The 21,288-nt window shown below is 38.8% G+C and overlaps 1 protein-coding gene across 9 annotated transcripts in view; it reads left to right on the forward strand.

Moving 5' to 3' along the window:
* The window catches only part of LOC129354663 (epidermal growth factor receptor substrate 15-like 1), a 126,524-nt gene that overhangs the window by 80,724 nt on the left and 24,512 nt on the right, over nt 1-21,288 (forward strand). For all 9 annotated transcript variants that reach the window (XR_008605176.1, XM_055024137.1, XM_055024134.1 and 6 more), the window contains 9 exons: nt 2,007-2,079; nt 2,206-2,367; nt 8,595-8,792; nt 11,585-11,764; nt 15,340-15,445; nt 15,641-15,691; nt 16,974-17,110; nt 17,189-17,252; nt 18,937-19,064. Coding sequence is in view for 8 of the 9 variants with exons in the window: in XM_055024137.1 (XP_054880112.1) it covers nt 2,007-2,079; nt 2,206-2,367; nt 8,595-8,792; nt 11,585-11,764; nt 15,340-15,445; nt 15,641-15,691; nt 16,974-17,110; nt 17,189-17,252; nt 18,937-19,064 (1,099 nt within the window). In the remaining variant the exon portion in view is untranslated. The remainder of the gene's footprint in view (nt 1-2,006; nt 2,080-2,205; nt 2,368-8,594; nt 8,793-11,584; nt 11,765-15,339; nt 15,446-15,640; nt 15,692-16,973; nt 17,111-17,188; nt 17,253-18,936; nt 19,065-21,288) is intronic.

The following is a 21,288-nucleotide window of genomic DNA, read 5'->3' on the forward strand; positions in this document are numbered from 1 at the left end:
GCGATCATATTGATGACCTTAAGAAGACAATGGAGGGTCGCTTCAACGCCATTGAATCTTCTATCTCTGCCATCCAAAATCATCAACGGGAGATAGAGAGTCGAGTCGACACCATTGATGAAGCCGTGTCGTCTGCTGATAGCCGCATCTCGGTCCTCGAAGCCTCTTGTGATCAGCTCCGGGAGGTGAGCGCCCTGTTGAGGGTGAAGCTAAGTGATCTGGAAGGTCGGTCCCGCAGATGCAATATAAGGGTGCTTAGCATCAAGGAAGGTGTGGAACAGGGTCACCCTACTGACTTTGTTTCACGGCTGTTATCGGAGGTGCTTGGGAAGGATAATTTGTCAAGCCCATCAAGATTGACCGCGCTCACCGTATCCTTAGGCCGAAACCATCGCCTGAGGATCGACCATGTGCTATCATTGCTAAGATTCACAACGATAGGTATGTGGCTAGCAAACTCAGCCGGTTGCATTCACCCTGATGTACAACGGAGGCCGTGTGTCCATTTTCCCTGACTACACAGCTGAGGTTGTGGCCCAGCAGATGGCCTACAACAACGTGTGGAACAACGTCCACACGCGCCGCCATCTTGTATGTTAACACGTCCTGTTAACAGTGTTTACAGGAATTGTTCTTGCCAATGGAGAGCCACAGAGAGACATGTTGTCAGAATGTTTCAAAACTGGGTGTATTTCTTCAGCAGAACTTCACAGAGTGGATGATTATGGTCGTAAGAGTCCTGATGTTACCCTGCAACCTTGGGTGGCAGAGTAATGTATTAGAAAAGATCTTCGTCCAACGTGTGATGCTGTGACACAGAAAAGATGAGATACACACGTTGAGTTCTCATTAACATCCAACGGAAGATTAATTCTTTTTGTGACCTCAATCTTTTCTATGCCACCAATGCAATGCGCCCTTAGTGGTCATGTGGAGAATTGCATGGACTAACTGAAACAACGCTAAATAACTTATTACAACAAGAAATTAAAAGATACAAAATTAAAAATTATGTTTGGGGTGTCTATTTTCTAGAAGCTTGGTTTTCACCCCTCTACACTGACAAGCTTTGGATCTGAGAATACCTGAAACTCTTAGTGGTACTCTGCTCCAGCCAGAGTGGGGAATTTAAAGGTACCGAAGAGCCAGAATGGAAGTTGGTGTACGGTTAGAAGGGCGGGGGGCGAAGAGGAAGGGGATCTGGGGGGGTCGAAGGAGAGATAATGGTGTGGGACGGCTAGCATACTGTTGAGTGCTTGGGGTTGGGGCGGCTGCGGATGGCGGCAAACAGATGGACAGCATATTGCAAGAAGGTCGAGGAGGTCTGACTAACCCCTCCTCCCCCAGATATGGTATTTTATTCGTATAATCATTATTAATTTCCATTCTCAGTAATGTTGTGTGGACAGAATTCCTCTGGTCATTATTTTTCTTTTTTGTGCTATCTTGATCAATTTTGAAATCCATTAGCAGAATATTGTATTCTACAGATTTATTGTATATTCCAGTCCATACATTCAACACTCAAAGTGCATTTACAAGAAATAAAAATGAAAAATCTGGGTGAAGCAAAATTTTTCAGTTTCTTTTGTTACAAACAATAGCTACAAACTACTTACAATTAAAGTATTTTTGACAAAAAAATGAAAATTTTGCTTGTCATCTTCATAAAGAAACCTAGCTTTAACTCCAAATTGTTCAACAACAGCATCTGGGTATACTTTTTCAAGTGTTTTTGGTGATTTAGGGGGTGAGGTGGGAAAGGGCTTAATTTCTCTTTGGGACAAATTAGATATTTTTGAATTGAACTGAAATTAGTTGATATTCTTTTGACACACCAGTTTATTAGTCTAGTATGTAACCCATGCCTTCCAAATGTGCTAAAATTTGCATCTAGTCCCATACACATGTTATAATTGCTGTTTTATTTGTTAATTTTGATATTATTATTATGATACTGATTTATTTAGATGTGGCAAAGTGATATTATTGTGTTTGTGTCTCAGGGAGAAGTACACTCTGGAGCAGGATATTAGGGAGATGGAAGAAGCTATCAGACAAAAGAGTGCTGAGGTGCAGGTGAAGACATTTTCACAGTGTTCTACATTTCTAATTTTTCAAAATTATTAGCCATGAGTTTATGGATACATTTACAGGGGCTGTGACTGGTTTTATAATTTTTTGTTTTAACTAATGATCTATCAGGAGATGCAGAATGACATGGACAGAGAGACAACCGATATGCAGGAACTGGAGGTACAGAAGCAAGATGCTCAGGACCGTTTGGAGGAGATGGAACAGCAAAAGCATAAATTGGAAGATATGTTGAATGAAGTACGACAGAAGTGCAAGGAAGAATCTCAATTGGTGAGGAAAGAAGAACAATTTTGCAAATATGATTTTACAGTTAAGATATGAACATGTACTGCAAAATAATATTTAAATTTGTGACATATCAAAAATATACAGTAACCCTTGCCTGGACTACTTTACCAAGGATGGGCAATCATTTTTCCAAAGGAAGCAACATGAGAAATTTGAATCACCTGTAAGCATCTTTGCTTACTAATTTAATGCCCCTTTAAATTAGCATTTAAAAGGGCATTTAAATACAAATTTATGTGTCACATAGTGCAATTTTAGCACAATCAAGCTGTTATAAGTTGCTATATATAAAAATTTTGACTTTGTAATTTCACACTTTGAAATTGGGTTTCTGTTTCTCTGAACACACCTGACCTTTACACACCACTTTTTTAGAGGAACTGACCTCCGACAATATTGACAGTGTTTGTTGCAGCAAGCACGCTGCGGTCAGGGAGATTTTGAGGAAAATGATAGATGATCATGGTCCAAGTTGTCAGTGGGAAATATCCAATCCTGACAGCTGTTACCCAGCACATACAGAGGGCAAAATACAATTTATTCCATTTACAAAACCAAAAAAGGAGTCTGGAATAACGCAAGAAATGGATCTTGGCCTGCAGCCCACCTCATGTCCGGTTGAATGAAACTGATAGACAGGAACTACCACGTTAGTCAGCACAAAGGTAATTTTTGTCATAACAACACTTTCTGTTAGATAAATCAAGCCCTGTACCGGTTAATTAAGCCAGTAACTAAACACAAGCAAGTGTTTCCTGTTGGGCTTCATTGTTTATTTCTCTATCGCTTCCCTGTAACAACCTTTTTCGCTTTTGTGCGTGACACTCAGCTATAGGTCAAACCGCTGAGCAGCAGCTGAAAAACACAAAAATAAGAGTGAGGAAGGCGTCGGTTAGAAAGTTGATAAACATTTGAAAAGTTCTGAAAGACATTGAAATATTAAATAGTACTGGTACTGGTTATAGGTCTGAGAACAAACACAAACTATACAGTTCCCCATGTACACTTGGTTAAATTAAAAAGGACATGCTAATGAATATTAATGAATATTTATCTTAATGTTAATTGACATATACAATTACATTCACCTATCAAGCTGCACCTTAGTGTAGCATTTATGATGCTCCACTCATGTTAAAATGAGGTAATCAATATTTTAAATAAAGGGCTGTTTATCAGAAAACACAAAAATAAAACTCAGGGAGGATCAGGTTTGATTTAACACACCAGAGACAGAAAAATGGAGCAAAAAGTGATTTGTATTGTAGTTGGAAAAATTATTTACAATTTATACAGGATAAACTGACATCAAATGACTGGCTCAATCTTCCATTAACCATAAACATTTCCAAATGAGATGATTAAATTAATTCATGGGGAGGTCATGGTAGAGAGGAGTGTTTGTTATTACGCAATAGCCAGCCCCGCCCTAATTCCCACAACCCCTTTGGGCTGACTACTGACCAGCTATCCATCAACAGGTCTGGAAAGTCTCTATTACCCTGCAGAAGGCCTGAGAGGGACAATCTGTCTAAGCTGGTGACGACAGAGACTCGTCTAGCTCTAATTACCTACAATCCAGAAGTTAGGACCATTTTCTGTAGCCCTCACAACTGCATAACCCCAATAACCACTTCTGTTAGCGGTAGCCCCCTCTCTAATAATAACGAGCACTTATTAATGGCTAGATTAGTTTCAGCCACTTTGTAAGTCCCAGGGTCATTATCTACGTAACAACTAAAGGAAAGTCCGAAGCCACCACATTTCTGGAATCATGTACATGGATGTTACATTAGTAGAAAAACCATAACCAACAAAATGACTCAAATAATTTCAATGTCCACGAACCTCATTAGAATTTCAAAAAAAGATATGTTTATTTAAGCAACTTCAAGCAGGAGTAAATGACAACTAGATTCATTATCAATTATTACAAATATCTAGGAACAAAATAAATGTGAATAAAATCAACATAAACCTCTCCTAACTCTTTTCCCTAAACTGCCATCAATACACTAAATAAGGCTTTGGGGTGCAGGCAGACTCATACCCAGATGATGGAGGATCTCAGCAACAGAATATCCTTGGACAGAATCTTGTCTTAAATCCTCCTTCAAATAGGAACAAAGCAAAGTTGGTTGTTTGTCTTCCAAACATCCCAATCTTCATCACTTTTGTGACCTTTGTCCAATTGCCAAGTCCGTTGCAGCGATTCTTGAGATCTTTGAGTGTGAAGCCACAATCAAATCAGGAGCCAGAGCTGTGGACATCGGGTCCTGTCTCTCTTTCAGTGGTGTGACGGCTTGACTTTCCTCCGATTCCAGGGCGCAGCTTCTTGTTGGTCCATTGGCCTGCTGCTGCCAGCTCGATCCACTGGAGACGAAGAACAACTGTTCTCTGCTTCTCTGTTTATTTATACTCTTTCCCCTAGCTGTTGTGTATGGGGAAACGGTGTACGCGACTTCTCAAGCATTTGATTACCTCATGGAAGGTCCCATGCCTTCCCATATTCGGTCATCGCCCTGTCCACTTCTGCTTTACTTGTTTATCTTAAGCCCCTGGCTTAGTTTCTGAATTTCCATCCTCGAGACATGTCCAGGCTTGCCTCTGCACCCACAGACTGTCCCTATTCTCTTATTATGTGATTTCAGTCCTTTACATGCTATATGATCACTATAAATCAACACTATCATCTTTCAATACATTTTTTTTCAACCATACCTACTTAATACTCATTAATTTTAGTAATCAAACCAGATTAAAGTACTTTCAACTTGTGATTCACCATTCAACTATTTTATATAATCATCAATAATTAAGAATTATTAATTATTTCAGAATTTAAATCAAATCAATCAAATTTTATTTGTAGAGCACATTTCAGCAGCAAGGAATTTCAAAGTGCTTTACATCATAAACACAAGAACACAAAGTCATGCATCATGAAATAAACAATACATTGTTACATATTACATTTCAAATACAATTCTAAACAGGTGTGTTTTTAGTTGAGATTTAAAGGAAGTCAGGGTTTCTACTGTTTTACAGTTTTCTGGAAGTTTGTTCCAAATTTTTGGTGCATAGATGCTGAAAGCTGCTTCTCCTCTCTTGGTTCTGGTTCTGGGGATGCAGAGCAGACCAGAACCAGAACCTGAGAGTCTGGAAGGTTGATACAACAACAGCAGATCTTTGATGTATTGTGGTGCTAAACCGTTCAGTGATTTATAAACTAACAACAGTATTTTAAAATCTATTCTTTGAGCTACAGGGAGCCAGTGGAGGGACTTTAAAACTGCTGTTATGTCTCTATCTTCCTGGTTTTAGTGAGAACAGGAGCAGCAGCTTCTGGATCAGCTGCAGCTGGAGATTGATTTGTTGGACAGGCCTGTGAAGACGCTGTTACAATAATCAATGAGACTAAAGATAAACACATGGATGATTTTCTGTAGATCTGGCTGAGACATTAGTCCTCTAAACCTGGAGATGTTCTTCAGGTGATAGAAGGCCGACTTTGTAACTGTCTTTATGTGGCTTGCAAGGTTCAGGTCAGAGGTCATCACTACTCCCAGGTTTCGGGCTGATCGCTGGTTTTTAGTTGTAATAACTGAAGCTGTGCATTGATTTTAGATCGTTCCTCTTTAGGTCCACTTCATAACAGTCATAAATATTCATGAAGACTTACTCATGTTGACAGGTGTTTTGTCATGTTTATTACATTGTCATGTCAGTTTTATGCACACCCCGTCAGAGTTACAAAAAACATGTGTTTATTTTTTATTAATGAAGATAAATTATTATCAAACATCTTAATATGAAAACATGTTCATATTAAAATCAATGTTCATCTTTTTTCAACTATCCAATATATAAGAAGGAGGGGGGAAGGAGAAAGGGAAGCAGTCACGCCGTCTCCAGTTGATTTATCAGCTTGTTTTGGAATATTATGCTCCTGATATGGGGCGGACTCCATCCTAGTCAGACATCCTTGAGCCTGTTCTTCTGAAGCAGTGATCCCGTCGCTGTCCTTGTTGATAAAATAAAAAAGGTTTGCGTGTTTATTAAGATTGCGTCCTCCTTTTCCAAAAAGGTGAAAGCTCTGCCAATAGATCCAGAGGTTATCATGAAGATCACTGAGCTGGTAAAGCAGCTTTTAATCAGCCATTTGTTTATCGAGACCAGCTTGGAGTATTTTTCGGCTCCCCTTTGAGGTGATGGAATTGGACCACTGAGAAATAACTTCATTTTTAATTTTTCTATAGTGTTCAGAAGAATATTAAAGTGCTTTTTCAGAATCTCATACTTTTGCTTTGCCAGATCGTTGGCTCCACCATGCACAACTAAAGTCTCAATATCTGGCTGATCAGTGGTTACAGAGAGCAGTTTGTTGGTTAAATCAGATACAGTTTTGGAATATTTTTTGGAATATTTTTTGAAATTTTTTTTTGATCACCAGGAAAATATTGTACATCACTCTTGTTTTCCTGGGATTGCAAACGTCACTGATTCCCTTTACTGCCTCATCTCCAACAATAAGCACTTTTGGGATACCTTTTGTATTCCTGGTGGTCCATTTGTCCTTTGGAGCTTTGGGGGATGGATGTGTTGGTCTTGCCTCACTGTTGATATTTGAAGGCGAAGTTTCACTCAGAGGCTCAGGCTGGAGTGTAGAAAATCATTTTTTTTGTGGGATTCCGACAGAGTCAGAATGTTTTGAGGCTCGTGCTGGTTGCTTTGTCCCTGGGAGCGGGGTCAGCGGGGTCGGTGGAGGTGTTTTGGTTGCAGCTGCTTATTTATCTTTCTTTGGCAGAGCAGGCGTTGAAGTAGAAGGCGGTTTCGGCTCAGAGACGGCCACGCTGATTCGTCCAGGTACGGGGTTCTCCCTGATAGTCGTCTCAACAGATCCGCAATGCGAGACTCCCGTTTCGGCTTGGCACCCAGAGCATTCCAGGGTGAGCTGCTCGGTGCAGGGCGCACACCTCTCCGCTGATTTGAGGAAGGGTTGTCTCATTTCCATAGGTAGCGTTGATCTCAAGTTCACCTCCAGCAGTTTTTTAATCTTCATTTCTATAGACTGAAGTCGTAAAATACTGCTCATGTCCCTGGGGTCAGCCGGAGGCAGTTTGCTCTGGTTTAACTTGGAGGTACAGAAAGTAAGCTAAAAATAAAAGTAAGAAAATCCCCCAGTCCTTAGGTTTGGAGTGATCCAGTTAAGATGTCAATAATGTAAATATAACTATAAAACTCACTTTAAAAATAATTCACAGGCAGAATTATCAGTAAGGACGAGAGAGAGCAGGATGAGCTGTTCCTCCTTCCGCTATTGACATAATCCTAGTGAGTTTAGACCAGCTCAGCTTGAAACTGTAGAACTCGGAGCCAAACATATGGCAACGGCTTTACAGGTCACTTTGCCACGCCCACCTGCTGCATTGGGTTGGAATCCATGACATACCAACATGTCTTCTGTCTTTGGACACAGTTTCATGTTGATTAGGACAAATGGGTAAGATAGTGACCATTCACAGTAAAACATGACACTTCAAGTTCTCAGGGTGTGTGGCCTAACTGATGTTATCATTTGACCATTTTACCATTGTAGGAGTCCTGATGATGATCAATCAATGAACGTTTGGTGCCTCTATGAGTTTTGTGTATCATGACGCGTAGGATGAGTTTGATCAAATGCGGAGGCTATAGATGGCAAAAATGGGTCAAAATCAGATCTTCAATTCAAAATGGCAGACTTCCTGTTTTATTTGTGTCTTCTGTGTATCTTGGGAGCTCTACAAGTGTATCAAATTTCATGTCTCTACGATGAAGTAAAGTCACAGCAGAGAGTATTTTGAAAGTTTCTGGGGTCACCGTTTAGCCGTTTCTTTTGCGACAACCTTAAAATACAGACTTCACACAGGCTTGACGCGTCAGCCAAGTTTGGTGAATTTTTGAATATGATAAGACCTAAATGCCCCCTAGTTAGTGGGGCAGTATCCTAAAATTCAGAGATTCTATGATTACAATAGTATCGCAGCGCTGTTGCTGCTCAGACCTAAAAAAATAATAGAGAAATTTTGCAAATTCAATAGGCCTTCGCCAATGCTTCACTGCTTGGGCCTAATAATTGTATTGTACACTACATCTGAAAAAAACAATACTTCCATTATGAAACAAACTTTGCAAGCATTAATGTAATTTCTTATAAACTCTTATAGATCTTAACTCTTCAGAGACAGATCCATTCTCAGGAGTCAGATTTACAAAACCAGGAGGAAGAGCTTAGCCGAGCAAAGGCTGACTTGGACCATCTACACCAGGAGGAGAGACAGCTGGAACAGAGCCTGGCTGCTGGCAAGATTCAACTGGAAACCATCATCATTTCACTGAAGTCGACTCAGGACGAAATCAACCAAGTAGGTATTGTTCTCTGTTTTCTACTTTGATTAATTAGGCCAGAGCAGCAAAAGCGCTGCACTGCAAAGGCCTATTGTAATCAAAGCATTTATTATTATTGTGATTTTTATTAGGCCCGACCAGCGAAAGTGCTGCGAAGGCCTATTGCAATTGTTTTGTAAATTATCAGGTCCGAGCAGTGAAGCTCTGGCGAAGGCCTATTAAATTTGCAGGATTTCTTCTTATTATTTTCGTTTTTAAATTATTTTTCTGCCACTTTACGTGTCGGTTTGGGGCCTTTAACATGTTCGAAAAGACACAGACCTTGACCCAAAATTGTCCTCCAAGGAAAATTTTCTGAAATCTAAGACCTGAAACTTGGTACGTAGGTAGACCCTCTGGATCAAGAAAAAAAGTCTCTTGGAGGTACCCCCTAAAATGCACAGGGTGGCGGCCATTTTGGTCAAAGGTCAAATTTTTGCCATTTTTCACTTTTACTCACGTCAAACTTTAACAAACTTCTCCTACAGATTTTGACCTATCGGCTTCTTTCTTGGTCAGAATGCAGATAAGGCATGGGGTTTTAGACTTTATTTAAAAAATTGACTTTTCGTATATGTTCAGGCGGCGTTGCAGAGCGGCGAACTGGGCCTACTCGCCAAAACAAACGAAACACTATAATTTTCACATAAAAAGATGATAGAGGCACCAAACTTGGCATGAGTGATCCTGTTTGGATCCCTGACGGTCCTATGTCATCATATTCTTGGGTCATCTAAGACCCTCCGCCTCAGAACAGGAAGTTACTTTTTTTACTTGGAAATCACCATCTCTGACTCGGTTGACCTAATTAAGATTATCTTATGTCAGATGACTGATGACAAGTCCCACTTGTTTAAAGTGCCAAAAACTTTCAGTGAAGGGTGTTGCCGTGGCAGTGCGGCAAATTGACAGGTCACACCACTGCCATATGTTTGGCTCTAGATTCCTCATGTGGACCAACCTGGACCGAACTCACTGAGCTCGATCCTTGTCCATGCCTTGACAGGAATCCAGTGCAAGTAGGATGAGTTTGATCAAATGCAGAGGCTATAGACGGCAAAAATGGGGTCAAAATCAGATCTTCAATCCAAAATGGCAGACTTCCTGTTTGATGTGCATTATGACATTAATTGTATCTTCTGTGTGTCTTGGGAGCTCTACAAGTGTATCAAATTTCATGTGTCTACATAAGTAGGTGTAGGCTAATTCCTCCACAGCGCTCCCCAGAATATTTAATAAAAATCAACCCCAAGCCATGCTTTATCCCAGAATTATGAATCTTGGTACAAATGTGTATATTGTCAGGACAAACAAAAAAGTCTTTCAGAGCCATAGTCCAAGCCAAACAGGAAGTCAGCCATTTTGAATCAAAGCTGCTGGAGAGATTCAACTGGAAACCATCATCTACACATTATTGATGTCTTAATATCTGAGCGAACTCATCCTACAGCTTCTGAGAACTAGGCTTCAATCTCAGTCAGCACAGTCTCGAGGCATTGAAGTTCCATGCCTTGACAGGAACTTCAAGGCATGAAACTTATCAAAGGAATTTTCCTATGTCAAAGCATTTGACATAGGAAGCCTTAATTCTGGCCTTCAATCAAGCCTTAAATCTGGCCATTTGCCATTAAACATCAAGATGGAAAAACTTCCCCAATAAAGCTCCCAGCTGCATCAAACTTCTTTTGTATCATCACAGACTAGAGCTCATCACATTCCAATGGTCAATTGGTGACAGCACTTTAGACCCGCCCCGTTAGGGGGCGGTTCCTGACGGGTTTGCCCATCAGGAAAGCAGTTCAGCTTCAGTTGTGAATAGACGAGTACACCTGAGTAAAATGTAGACAGCCATCAAACTGGGCTCAGGTGAGACAAAAACAGCACTGATAGCAACCCTCGCCAGTGAACTGCTAACTTGTGAAACTCAAAAAAACCTTTGAATTATCAAGTAAATTCAAGCATGTGCCCTATGACAACATTCTGTTGATTTCAATAAACAAAACCTCGAGAAAATTTCATCTGCCATTGTTCAAAGTCACCAGGAGAGAACAAAAGGCACGAGGCTCCAGTGCGCGTCATGCCGTTATCAGTTGTCAACGTTGTTTGATAAACAGATCCAACACAAAATTTTCAACAAAGACATCTGAGGCTCAGTTAAGATTGCAGAAGCTTTCACTACATAATATGTTTGTGGCACTTTCTCAGTTTCATCTGCCATAGTACGAGACCTACAACAGAAAACGCTGGCTCGTCCAAAAGCGCACCTAGAGCAAAATATCAAGATTCTGACTTCAAAGTGCACATGCATGAAACTTGAAGCATTGGACGAGTTTTTGATGCATGAAATACGTTCGGTGTGAATAAAACATAAGTGAACTTAAGCAGCAACTTAGGCCCTCCAGACGTTCAGAAGGCTCCAGTACAGCTTGAATTGTAACACCAACCATCACTCTATTATATTTTCAGTAACTAAAGGTCACAAAAATAGGGGGAAAAAATAACTGAACATAGTGCATACCTAGGTGATAAAAATAATTTTATTGCATAGGTGAATTTTATTTAAAAAAAATTAACATCATCAAAAATTGTGCTACACTTATTCTTTTGTATTTTTCTTGAGCTACTTAACTTTTCACATTTAGTAATTTATAGACGTTTGAACACCCAAAAACATTTACTCTTTTTGGCTGCACAAAGAAAGCCGTTCAGAAAACATGGCTGTGAAAGAAAGGGAAGGTTTTGTATGAATATGTGTTTTTGTATTTTGCAGGCTCGCGGCAAGTTATCCCAGATTCAGGACTGTCAGCAGGAGATGTCTAAAGGAATTGAGCAGAACAGCAGCACCTTCAATGGTACCAATGGAGGCAGTATGACAAACCTGGCCGACATGAGCGAAAGCTTCAATGACAAAGAGAGTGGAGGCTTTTCAGGTGCAGGAAAGGGAAGACAGGTTAGGAAATTCATCCCTCCTATTGTAGATCACATGTTCCTATTTTAATAAAATGATGTATTGAAAAATTTAAGATGTAATAATTTCTGACTAGGATTCCTTATCCTTTCATTCATTTTCATCAGGTCTTTATCACATAAGGTGTTTTTAAATGTTGGACAAAATATCTTTTTTCTCACTGCAGATAGGTCTTCATAGTTATACTTTTTTAATTCATCCATATTTCTGTGCACTGACAGAAATATGGTTTTTGAAAATTGTTAAAATGAATAAAAGATTTGCTGGAACTTAGAGTCTTTCTTAATGTAATGTGAAATGGGTGACATCAATACACTGGTAAAGCTTTGTTCCATGGCTTGTCTACCAGCGGCATTAAAAAATGCACTGTTGTACTCAGGGATTGAAGGATTCTTTTTGTTATCACACCAGCTCACTTTTATTTGTTAGTGGGACTTTAAGAAAACAGGAACTGTCGTTCTAACTCTCCATTCTTCCCAAGGTCTGTGTAATCTCAGCATCTACACTGATCCGAAAGCTCATCAGACCTTCGGGGATGCCTGCCTCAGTTTCCTCCTCCTGCTTTCTGGGATTCGAAATTCCATACTCCCAACTCTCAAAATTTCCCTTTAATTCTCTGTGTCAGCATTGGGGAAAGATAGATTAGATAAAATGATTGATTCTTTCTGCTACTGAATTAAGCTCTACTGACCCTCACGTAATGTTGCCTACTAATAAAATATTTAGCACAAAGAATAATCTAAAAGATGTGATGGACATTCATTTAATGTGTCGCCTCAATATGGTGGTAAAATAATTATGATGCTCGATTGATTGAGTTTTTTTATAGGTTGCCTTAGTCAATAAATAATGTAGTTACAACACCTCTGTGCCGAAGTCACTAAATCTTAGCTTGGGCAAATTCGAAGAACATTTGGTGAAAAAGAGGAGAGCGACCATGAATGAGTGTGATCCGTGGGAGCTAATTTCACTCTGACTGCTAGTAAATCAGCCTGTGGAATGAAGCCTGTTGCGTCTCTTGGATGAAGGTCGTTAATCCTAGGTGAATCTCCTCATCTAAATCCAACTAAAAGTTTCTTCACGAACTCTGTAGTGGGCTGCAGCTGGGTTAGGTATTAACTCTCCTCTCACGAGAGGCAAGACGATACCTACAATTATGACATCATGGCACCTGAACAGGTGAGGTGGGGTGTGAGTCCCTGGGTTAGGGTTAGGGTTAAAATCTAAAAATAGATAGTCCACTCAAGTTGTGAATGGTTCAGTAGTGTAGGTAATCTGAAAGGGAGTAAGGATTGAGTAACCTAGCAGGCTTTAGTCACCGCCCTCATAGCTGCACAGTGTGTAGGTGAGGAAAATGTAATGAATTTAAATAATATACAAATTTCACTTTTTGAATGGAATTTCTGACTTAAATAAACTTTTTCACAATATTCAAATTTCATGACCAGCCTGAATAAAGTTAAAAAGTGAGATAAAACTGAGTTAAGTGCATCAGGGTAGAGGCTGATTTTTAGTGGTTTTGCTCTGGATGCTGTCAGTCTGGAGAGATGCTGAAACAGTCTGTGTGCAGGATGGGAGGAGTCCTTCATGATGCCGAGTGCTTACCCCTGTGTAGCGGTCCGAGGTAGTGGCTGCTCCCCAGCAGCAGTGGAGATACCGTGCCGCACAGTGATGTGGGTGCAGAGAATGCTCTCCGCCACACAGTGATAGAAGCTCCCAAGGACTGAGCTCCCAAACCCTGACATTTGTTTGTCAAGCTAAAGGTGTCTTACAATGATCCTTGCTTGTAAACAAAAAAAGGTCCTATTATGTTCATGCAAAAATTCTCACCATTGTTCTGTGAAGGCTGGTTTATCTCTTTTTCCAAATTGAGCAAAGCATTTGATCTACCAAAGTCAAATTAGTTTAGATATTTACAAACAAAAACTTTGTTCAAAAAAGTTTAACTGCTTTCCAAACTGTCTAAATGACTAAATAGTGTAAGGAGTTGGTCTTTCCCTGTGTTAAGTTTTTGTGTGCCGTTTTCAGTTAATTGAGTCTCGGTGTTGTCCTGTCTACCCCTTGATTGTCCCCGGCTGTGTCGTGTTCCCTGATTACCCTCCGTGTATTTAATGTCACCTGTGTTCCATGTTCTGTGTCGGGTTCTTGTTGTATCTGTCTGTCACAGCTTGTCTTGTTAGTTTCAGTTTGATGGTTGGCCAGTTGCTGCCAGCTCTGAGCTTTTTATGTCTGCTCATCTGTGCTGCCTGGATTCTGGACTTTGAATTTGCGTTTTCACATGAAATCGTTGTTTATTCACTCCAACCTGGCTCCACTGCGTCTGCCTCACCACCTCTCTACCACACATCATGACAAATGGTAGCCAATGCAATAAAAACTGGGAACCAAATGGGAAGAGTGATATTTTTGTAATCTTACCTACCAGGAGCAATGAATATACATCTCCTTGTGGGAGATGTATATTCATCTTGTCTTATACAGAAGGGAGCTTCCCTGGACTAACCACAGCATCTCAGGGTTACTTAAACTCTGCCATCAATTAAGGTGATTTTCTGTAGGGAGAAGAGGAAGTTACAGTTCTGATGGAATAACATCATTTCTAAAACTGAAAATGCAATGATAGTATATTTATTATTGTTGTGATTATAAAATATGTTTTCCTCTTCACCAGCAAAGTTACTGACTCCCTAACACTTAAGTGTTAGTCCTTGTCTTTGGCTGCTTTTGGGTAGCGTTAGGTTTAGTTTGATATTATTTTAGTGACTTCCAGGTTTTACAAGTAAAATGATAACAATTAACTAAAACTTTATGTAAGTCATGTATAAACAAAGGGATGGATGAGAACTAATATACACTTCAAATCTGAGCTATGTTCATGTCTTATGTGCACTGCAAACTGCTGCTGCCATCCATGCTCCAACTTGGCAGCATATTTTTCTAGTATTACATCAGGTGCTCTGAAGAATTAATTTATTGATAAACTGATTTTTTTAATTTCAGATATGTAGATATTAATAAAACAAGCTGGTTTAAGTTATCAAGATCATCCAATCAATTTGTAGACTCACTGAATGGATTCAGTGACTTATCAGAATAAGGGAGAGAGAAAGCTGGCTTATTCATTTTAATTTAAAATGTAATAAATTTTTTATTTTTATTACGAAACTATATGTAATTTTTCATTTTTATTCATTTCAATTGAATTTAATTTTATGAGAATTTGTTATTATTGCAGTACATTTTTCAACATTTTATACACAAAGAACGTGAAAAAGCTGTGATACAAGGTCAAAATAAAATCATTTTAATAGACGTTAATTGGCTTGTTTATTGGCTTGTGTAGAATATAGCACGCTAAAAAAACATATCCGTTGTTCCTTGAAAAATCTGTCATTCAAATGAAAATGAAAAGCATAAAATCAGTTTAATGAAGAGTTGATGGCGTAACCACATGGTAATCCAGATGTTTAGTAAAGTTGAAGAACTCTACTGATGGTCTGTGGTGTTTATGCCTCTGGTCATTTACACAATCCAGATAATCTTTTCTCATGTTACAGGAAGATATATTCAAAGTTAAGTCATCAGTGTTCTACAGTCAGCCTCAAGACCTTCAATCGGACCTTTTCAACTCTGAAGACCCATTTAAAACAGACCCATTCAAAGGTTGTTGCACCCTTTACTTTTTCCCTATTCATCTTGTCTTATACAGAAGGGGGCTTCCCTGGACTAATTTCTTTTACTGTCCCATTTCTTGTATTTTCTTTCATACAGAATTTTGTCCTTTTTTGTTGCTGATAGATTTTATTCTTCCCTTCTCACCTTATGTTTTCTCTTACTGTACATGTTTTTCTACTTCAGGTGACCCATTTGAAAGTGACCCATTTGGAAAGTCATCATCTACATCGACAGGTACTTTTGGACAACTTTTATTTTAGAGACCAATCAAATCAATAACTTAAGTGCTATTGTCAGTCTGAAAGAAAATGTAGAACTTCGATCTAAACCAGAGTTTCTTTGCCTTTAAATGATGTGGATCTGCCTCCGACTCTGAAATTCTAGGAACCACCAATAAACCAGCAGTCTTCATTATTGGAGGCCAAACTAATTAATGCCATACAGATTAAGTGATTGATTAAGCAGGCTCCTTTTCAGACATTCAGGTCCAAAAACAACCTCAGTCTTGTCAGAATTTAAAAGGTGAAAGTGTAAAGTCATCCAAACTTTAATGTTCTCAAAGAGATGCCCTTAATGTACCCAGTTGATTGAATCCATCAAGTTTTATAAATAGACATAGTTGAATCCTAAGATGATTGATGTTTTCCTCGCTGAACTTCACACCAATCTGGAAATGATTATTTTCACAGAATAAATAAGTTTATTTTCACAGAATCAGTTGTTTGGAAAGTGATGACAGTTCATTGCTGTATGTTGTTGTTGTGGGAAAAAAAAGTATTTCCAAGCACTGTTCAGGTAAAATCACTCAATCAGGTTTATTTATGAATTGTACACAACTCAGAGAACTCATGAGACAATCAATAATCAAGCAAGTCTGGATGCAAGGCTCGCAAAGCTCTCCCAGGCAGAGACAACATGTCAGTTTTTATACAATGATAACGAATAAAACACAAGGAGCAAGACTGTCTGGTCCTGACGCAGCTGTGGAAAACAACCTTCCAACCTCATACAAGTAAGCCAAATAGTCCTTTTGGTGAGAGTTCACAAACATTTCATATGACTTGACTTGCAGATGTGACCGTTGTGTAATCTTTTCCATGAAAATGTCTATTCTCATTTTAGTCAGGAGATTCTGATAATTACACTTGGCTGTATTGGTTTCACGGTATTTCAGTGTGGTTTTGTCCAAAGCACACTGCACAATGGACTGCAGGACTGGATATTGAAAATGTTCTTGTTGAATACTTAACAGTGCATTCTTGTCACAGTCTAAGTTGTTGTTGCTACAGTGTGCCTAAATACATCAACTATGTGACTGACTGACCGGACAGTGTTAATGACATTTATTTCACTAACTGTGGATATCCTGTCTGCTATGGTGACAATGGGAAAAACACTAAATATTTTTGTTGTGATCCTAAGCTTTGGGGAACAGACATTGTATCAGCATTGGGATGTTCTGTACCTTATTTGGTCATGCCTGAATAATACATAATGTTCCAATATTTTGCCTCAGATCCCTTTGAAGGAGATCCGTTTAAAGAAGCAGATCCATTCAAGGCTTCATCAGAAGATTTTTTTAAGAAGACTACAAAAATGGATCATTTTTCCACAATAGATCCTTTTTGTAAAAGTGCCACTTTACCCTCCAAGGTATTTGGAATGTTAAGACAGTGTACCATGACTTGTGTTAAAAATACTTCCTTAATGACTTTTTTCTTTTTTCTGCAGCAAACAAGTCACTTTGCTGGAGGTGACCCATTTTCTACAAACCACCAGAAACCCAGAGGATCAGGTACAATTAATCATTAAATTATATCTTTGCACCTGTAAATATTGTGTATCCTAATTTCTCTGTCAAATTAGAGTATTGCTCTAGACTAGATTTTGGATAATGACTGCTCTGAGCGTTGGGTTAAGGCCACATACTGTCTTGGTTTTATCCAAACGTTCATTGCGGTGTTTGTTAAAACAAAATTTGCTACCAAGCACGCCAAGACTGACACTCCTGGTTCATTTTCACTTAATGTAGATTAATCTAATATTACATTATGTAATATTAATGTGTTTATTTATACTATTCATTGTCCTAATGTGTGTAGGAGTGGACCCAATCTCAGCAGGCAGTAGACATAGTTAATGTGGATATTTTTAATGAAGAAAATGAACTAACCAATATCCAGGGGAACAAGAAAATCCAAAATAAAAGGAAATGGGAGACACCAGGTTAACAGAGGTAGTGACTAGCAACGTGGTAACGAGACAGACTAGCAAGTTGTGACTGAGATGGAGAAGCTTAAATACTGGGAAACAGTAAATGGAACAACTAGATGAGATGAATGATTGCAGGTGAGAGTAGTTGGCACAGGAACTAGCTGAGGGGTTGGGAGAAGATGGCACAAGGAAGCTAAGATCTGCTGTGGAAAACAAAAGGGAGGAAACAGGGAGCTGAAAATACTTCAGCTCCCTGTAATATTACAAGAACACACATTAAGAGTAAAGAAAACCTGATATACTAGAGAGACAAAGACATGACAGAGGCGCCATGTAGAGGGGAAAGTTATGACAATTACAGGGGCCCCTGACCAACAGGGGCAGTCCACAATTTTTTTTTCTTTTTCCTACCACGGTCCTGAATCATGTGTAACTCATTTTATTTATGATTTTAACTAAATTGGCAACGTGGCAACACATTGGCAACATTACTGTTCAGCTCACCTTCGTTTTAGTGGGAACAATGTGCTTGTGCTTTTGATGCGCAAATCCGGTTAATGCGGGGTTGCACTGTGGAGCGGTATAACCGCAGATCATCTTCAACCAGCAGCCCTGACCGGGATTTGCTTTTTATCATTGCGAGTGCGGAAAACCCACATTCACAGAGATAGGTTGAAATGAAGGAGATGAACACGTTTACTAAAAATTTGTCAATCTTTTTCGCTCACACCAGCAGACAGCAAGCGGATAGCTTCTTCTTTGGTTAATTTCAAAGTGTGAGGTTGGCGCCTCACACTTTGAAAACCGCCGACCTAGATAATTGTCGTTTTTGCTCTTGCCTTTTTAACAGGCTCTTCCTTTGCCTCTCAGCCATGCTGCTTCCTGCTTGCTCTGTTTTGATGCCAGCCAATTGCGTCATTAAAAAGCACTTTTTCGGTTAGCCAGTAGACTACAGATATCATAGGTCAAATTTCTATCATCTCTACTGTATACCATATTCCTACTTTCTAAAAGTGTGGGTTTTTTGAGAAGTTTTAACCATTCTTCCGACACAACCTTCGTCAGGTCTGTCACCTTACACTCAAAGTCAAGGTCATATAAAATGACTCATTCATGTCTTTAGAGGTCTCACTTTGTGCACTGTCATGTTGGAACAGGAAGGCACCATGTTCTCACAACGTTTGAAGCAAAAGTCTTCAGATATCTGTGTTTGCTGAATCTTTAGGGTTTTTATTCACTGGAACACTGTTACATGTTATTTGTAGATCTATTCTCAACACTGGACCCCTTTGGACCCACAAACAGCTGCACTGGCTTTGCAGACTTCACCCACATGTCAAAAGCCAGAGACCCCTTTGAAGGAAGAGCCAACTGGCTTCCAGATTATCAGAAGGTATGGGACTCATGTGAATGTTTCATCTTTATTACTTTATGCAGGTTTCTATATGGCTCAGAATGAAAACCCTAATTGAAATCGCTGCCATTTTTAGTTAACCATGAACAAGTAGGACCAAACTGTTAATATTATTTGTTAAAACAAAAAATTGAAATGGTTTCACCTGAAGTCACAAATAAAATTTATGTAGGGTAATCAATTAAAATATTTAACTGTCTATAGTTGACTCGCAATTAATTGCAAATTAATTGAAGGTCTTTCAAAAATTTTCTAATGTACCGTAATATTTTTTAAGTTTATTATATTCCTTTAAGTCTTTCAGATTCCCAGTGCGATGCTCAGGATGAACAATGGGGATGGGGTGTCTTGTCTGTCTGTCAGTTACCAAAACCACACACACAAAAAAAACTTGCTGGTTTCTTGAGCAGAAATAGAGTAGACCTGTTTTCCAGAGCTGTGTCAGTGCCTTCGTTTAACCCTTGTGCATCATCCTAACATTCTGTTTTACTCCCTTTGTCCTATGGGTCAAAAATGACCCGCCCTAACAAATCCCCCAAAATAGAGCAAATTAATTGAATTTTAAATCCAAAATCTATTTTGCATGATGAAACAATCTATTATTTATCAATTCAACTCAAAAATACATGATTAAAAAGATTAAATTGAGTTATACAATACAAAAAGACAATCAGCAGAACTGCACTCTTTTTTTAATCATAAACCAAGGGTTGTAGCAGTTTTCTTTTCCACAGTGAAAGTTTATTATTGTATATATATAAATTTTGAATTACTTCAGAAGTAATTACTGGGACAAAAAGGGACAAAAAGTCAACAATTTGGAACTTTTTAGTTATTCCTTTATATTTTTTCAGGAAGTGAATTATAAAAAATACCTCTCGTAACACAACAAAACAAAATGTAGCTTGATTTTGTGAACATCAGCTCTTATGTTGATGAACAATATTACTGTTGTTCAACATCAACATTTCATAATTATATGAGATGTTCAACACAAGATGAAGAACATCTTCTACTCAACATAAGATGCTGAACGTACAAGAGGTTCTTACATTGAATATCTTCAACATAAGCCAAAAATCATCCTATCCATCCGACCCCAAGTTGAACACAAAACACAAGATGTTCAAGAAAATCTTCATAACATGAGGATGTAATTTTAGGAGGAGACTTCAATTGTTATCCCATATTGGATGGTCCTCCAATGCTTCTCTGAAATCAGGCAGTTATATATGATTTCATAAAGTCAATAAATTTAGTTTATCTGAAGCTTCAACATCCTTTTGATTGTAAATACAAAGTTTTTCTCCCACACAGTGGCTTTACCAGAATTGGCCACTTTTTCATTGATTCTAACTTAATTTCACGTATTATGTATCACAGCATCTTAATTTCAGATCACGCTCCTCTTGTAACACAGATCCACTATGACCTTAATGCTCTTTTGTTTAATTGGAAATGTATAACCCCCTTCAATTCAAATAAATAATTTCAAGACTATATTTCAAGACTATATCAGCAAAGATTTAGATTTTCTTTTTTTTAGTGTTAATGGAGAGGTATCTGTCTCAGTTTTTTGGGAGTGATTTAAAGTGTGTTGTTGTTGCAACACCTCCCCTCTTCTCCCTTCGACTTCCTCTTCTGAGAGGGGAGATGTCCTACCATCTCTCCATCTAACAGGTGAATTGAGTTTCCTACATCTGCTGGGATTTACCCTTTTCAGAACTGAAGTAAAACTGTTTAAGCTGAATCAAGAATGAATTTGCCTGGTTACTGACGGCCTACATCCAGATGTCTCACCCTTCTTCCCCCTGTGAATTAGCCAGACTGAGCAGCCTGCAGCCAACTGGTTCCACAGAGCACATCTGTTAACGGTCGCTCCTTCTCTTTATTACAATGTGTATTTGTTACTGAACCAGGCTGGTTTTAGTGACTGGTGAGTCCAAGGATGTTGTTTTAGATTTGGGCTAAAGCAACCTATAAAACATTTCCTACTTTTCTTCCCCAGAATCAAACATCACAGCTATTTTACTACCATCAAAGAACTTTGAGGTGACTCATTAACTGAATGTCCACAACATCTTTTAGATTTTCTTTATGCTAAATATTTCATTAGTAAAGCAATTTTGCAAGGGTCAGCTTAATCAAATAGCAGAAATAATCAAATAAGTAAAATCAATTAACTAGCCTATCTTTCCCTAAC

The sequence above is a fragment of the Poeciliopsis prolifica genome, unplaced genomic scaffold (genome assembly GCF_027474105.1).
Source record: "Poeciliopsis prolifica strain line A6 unplaced genomic scaffold, Auburn_PproV2 SCAFFOLD115, whole genome shotgun sequence".
In the NCBI taxonomy this organism is placed as follows: domain Eukaryota; kingdom Metazoa; phylum Chordata; class Actinopteri; order Cyprinodontiformes; family Poeciliidae; genus Poeciliopsis; species Poeciliopsis prolifica.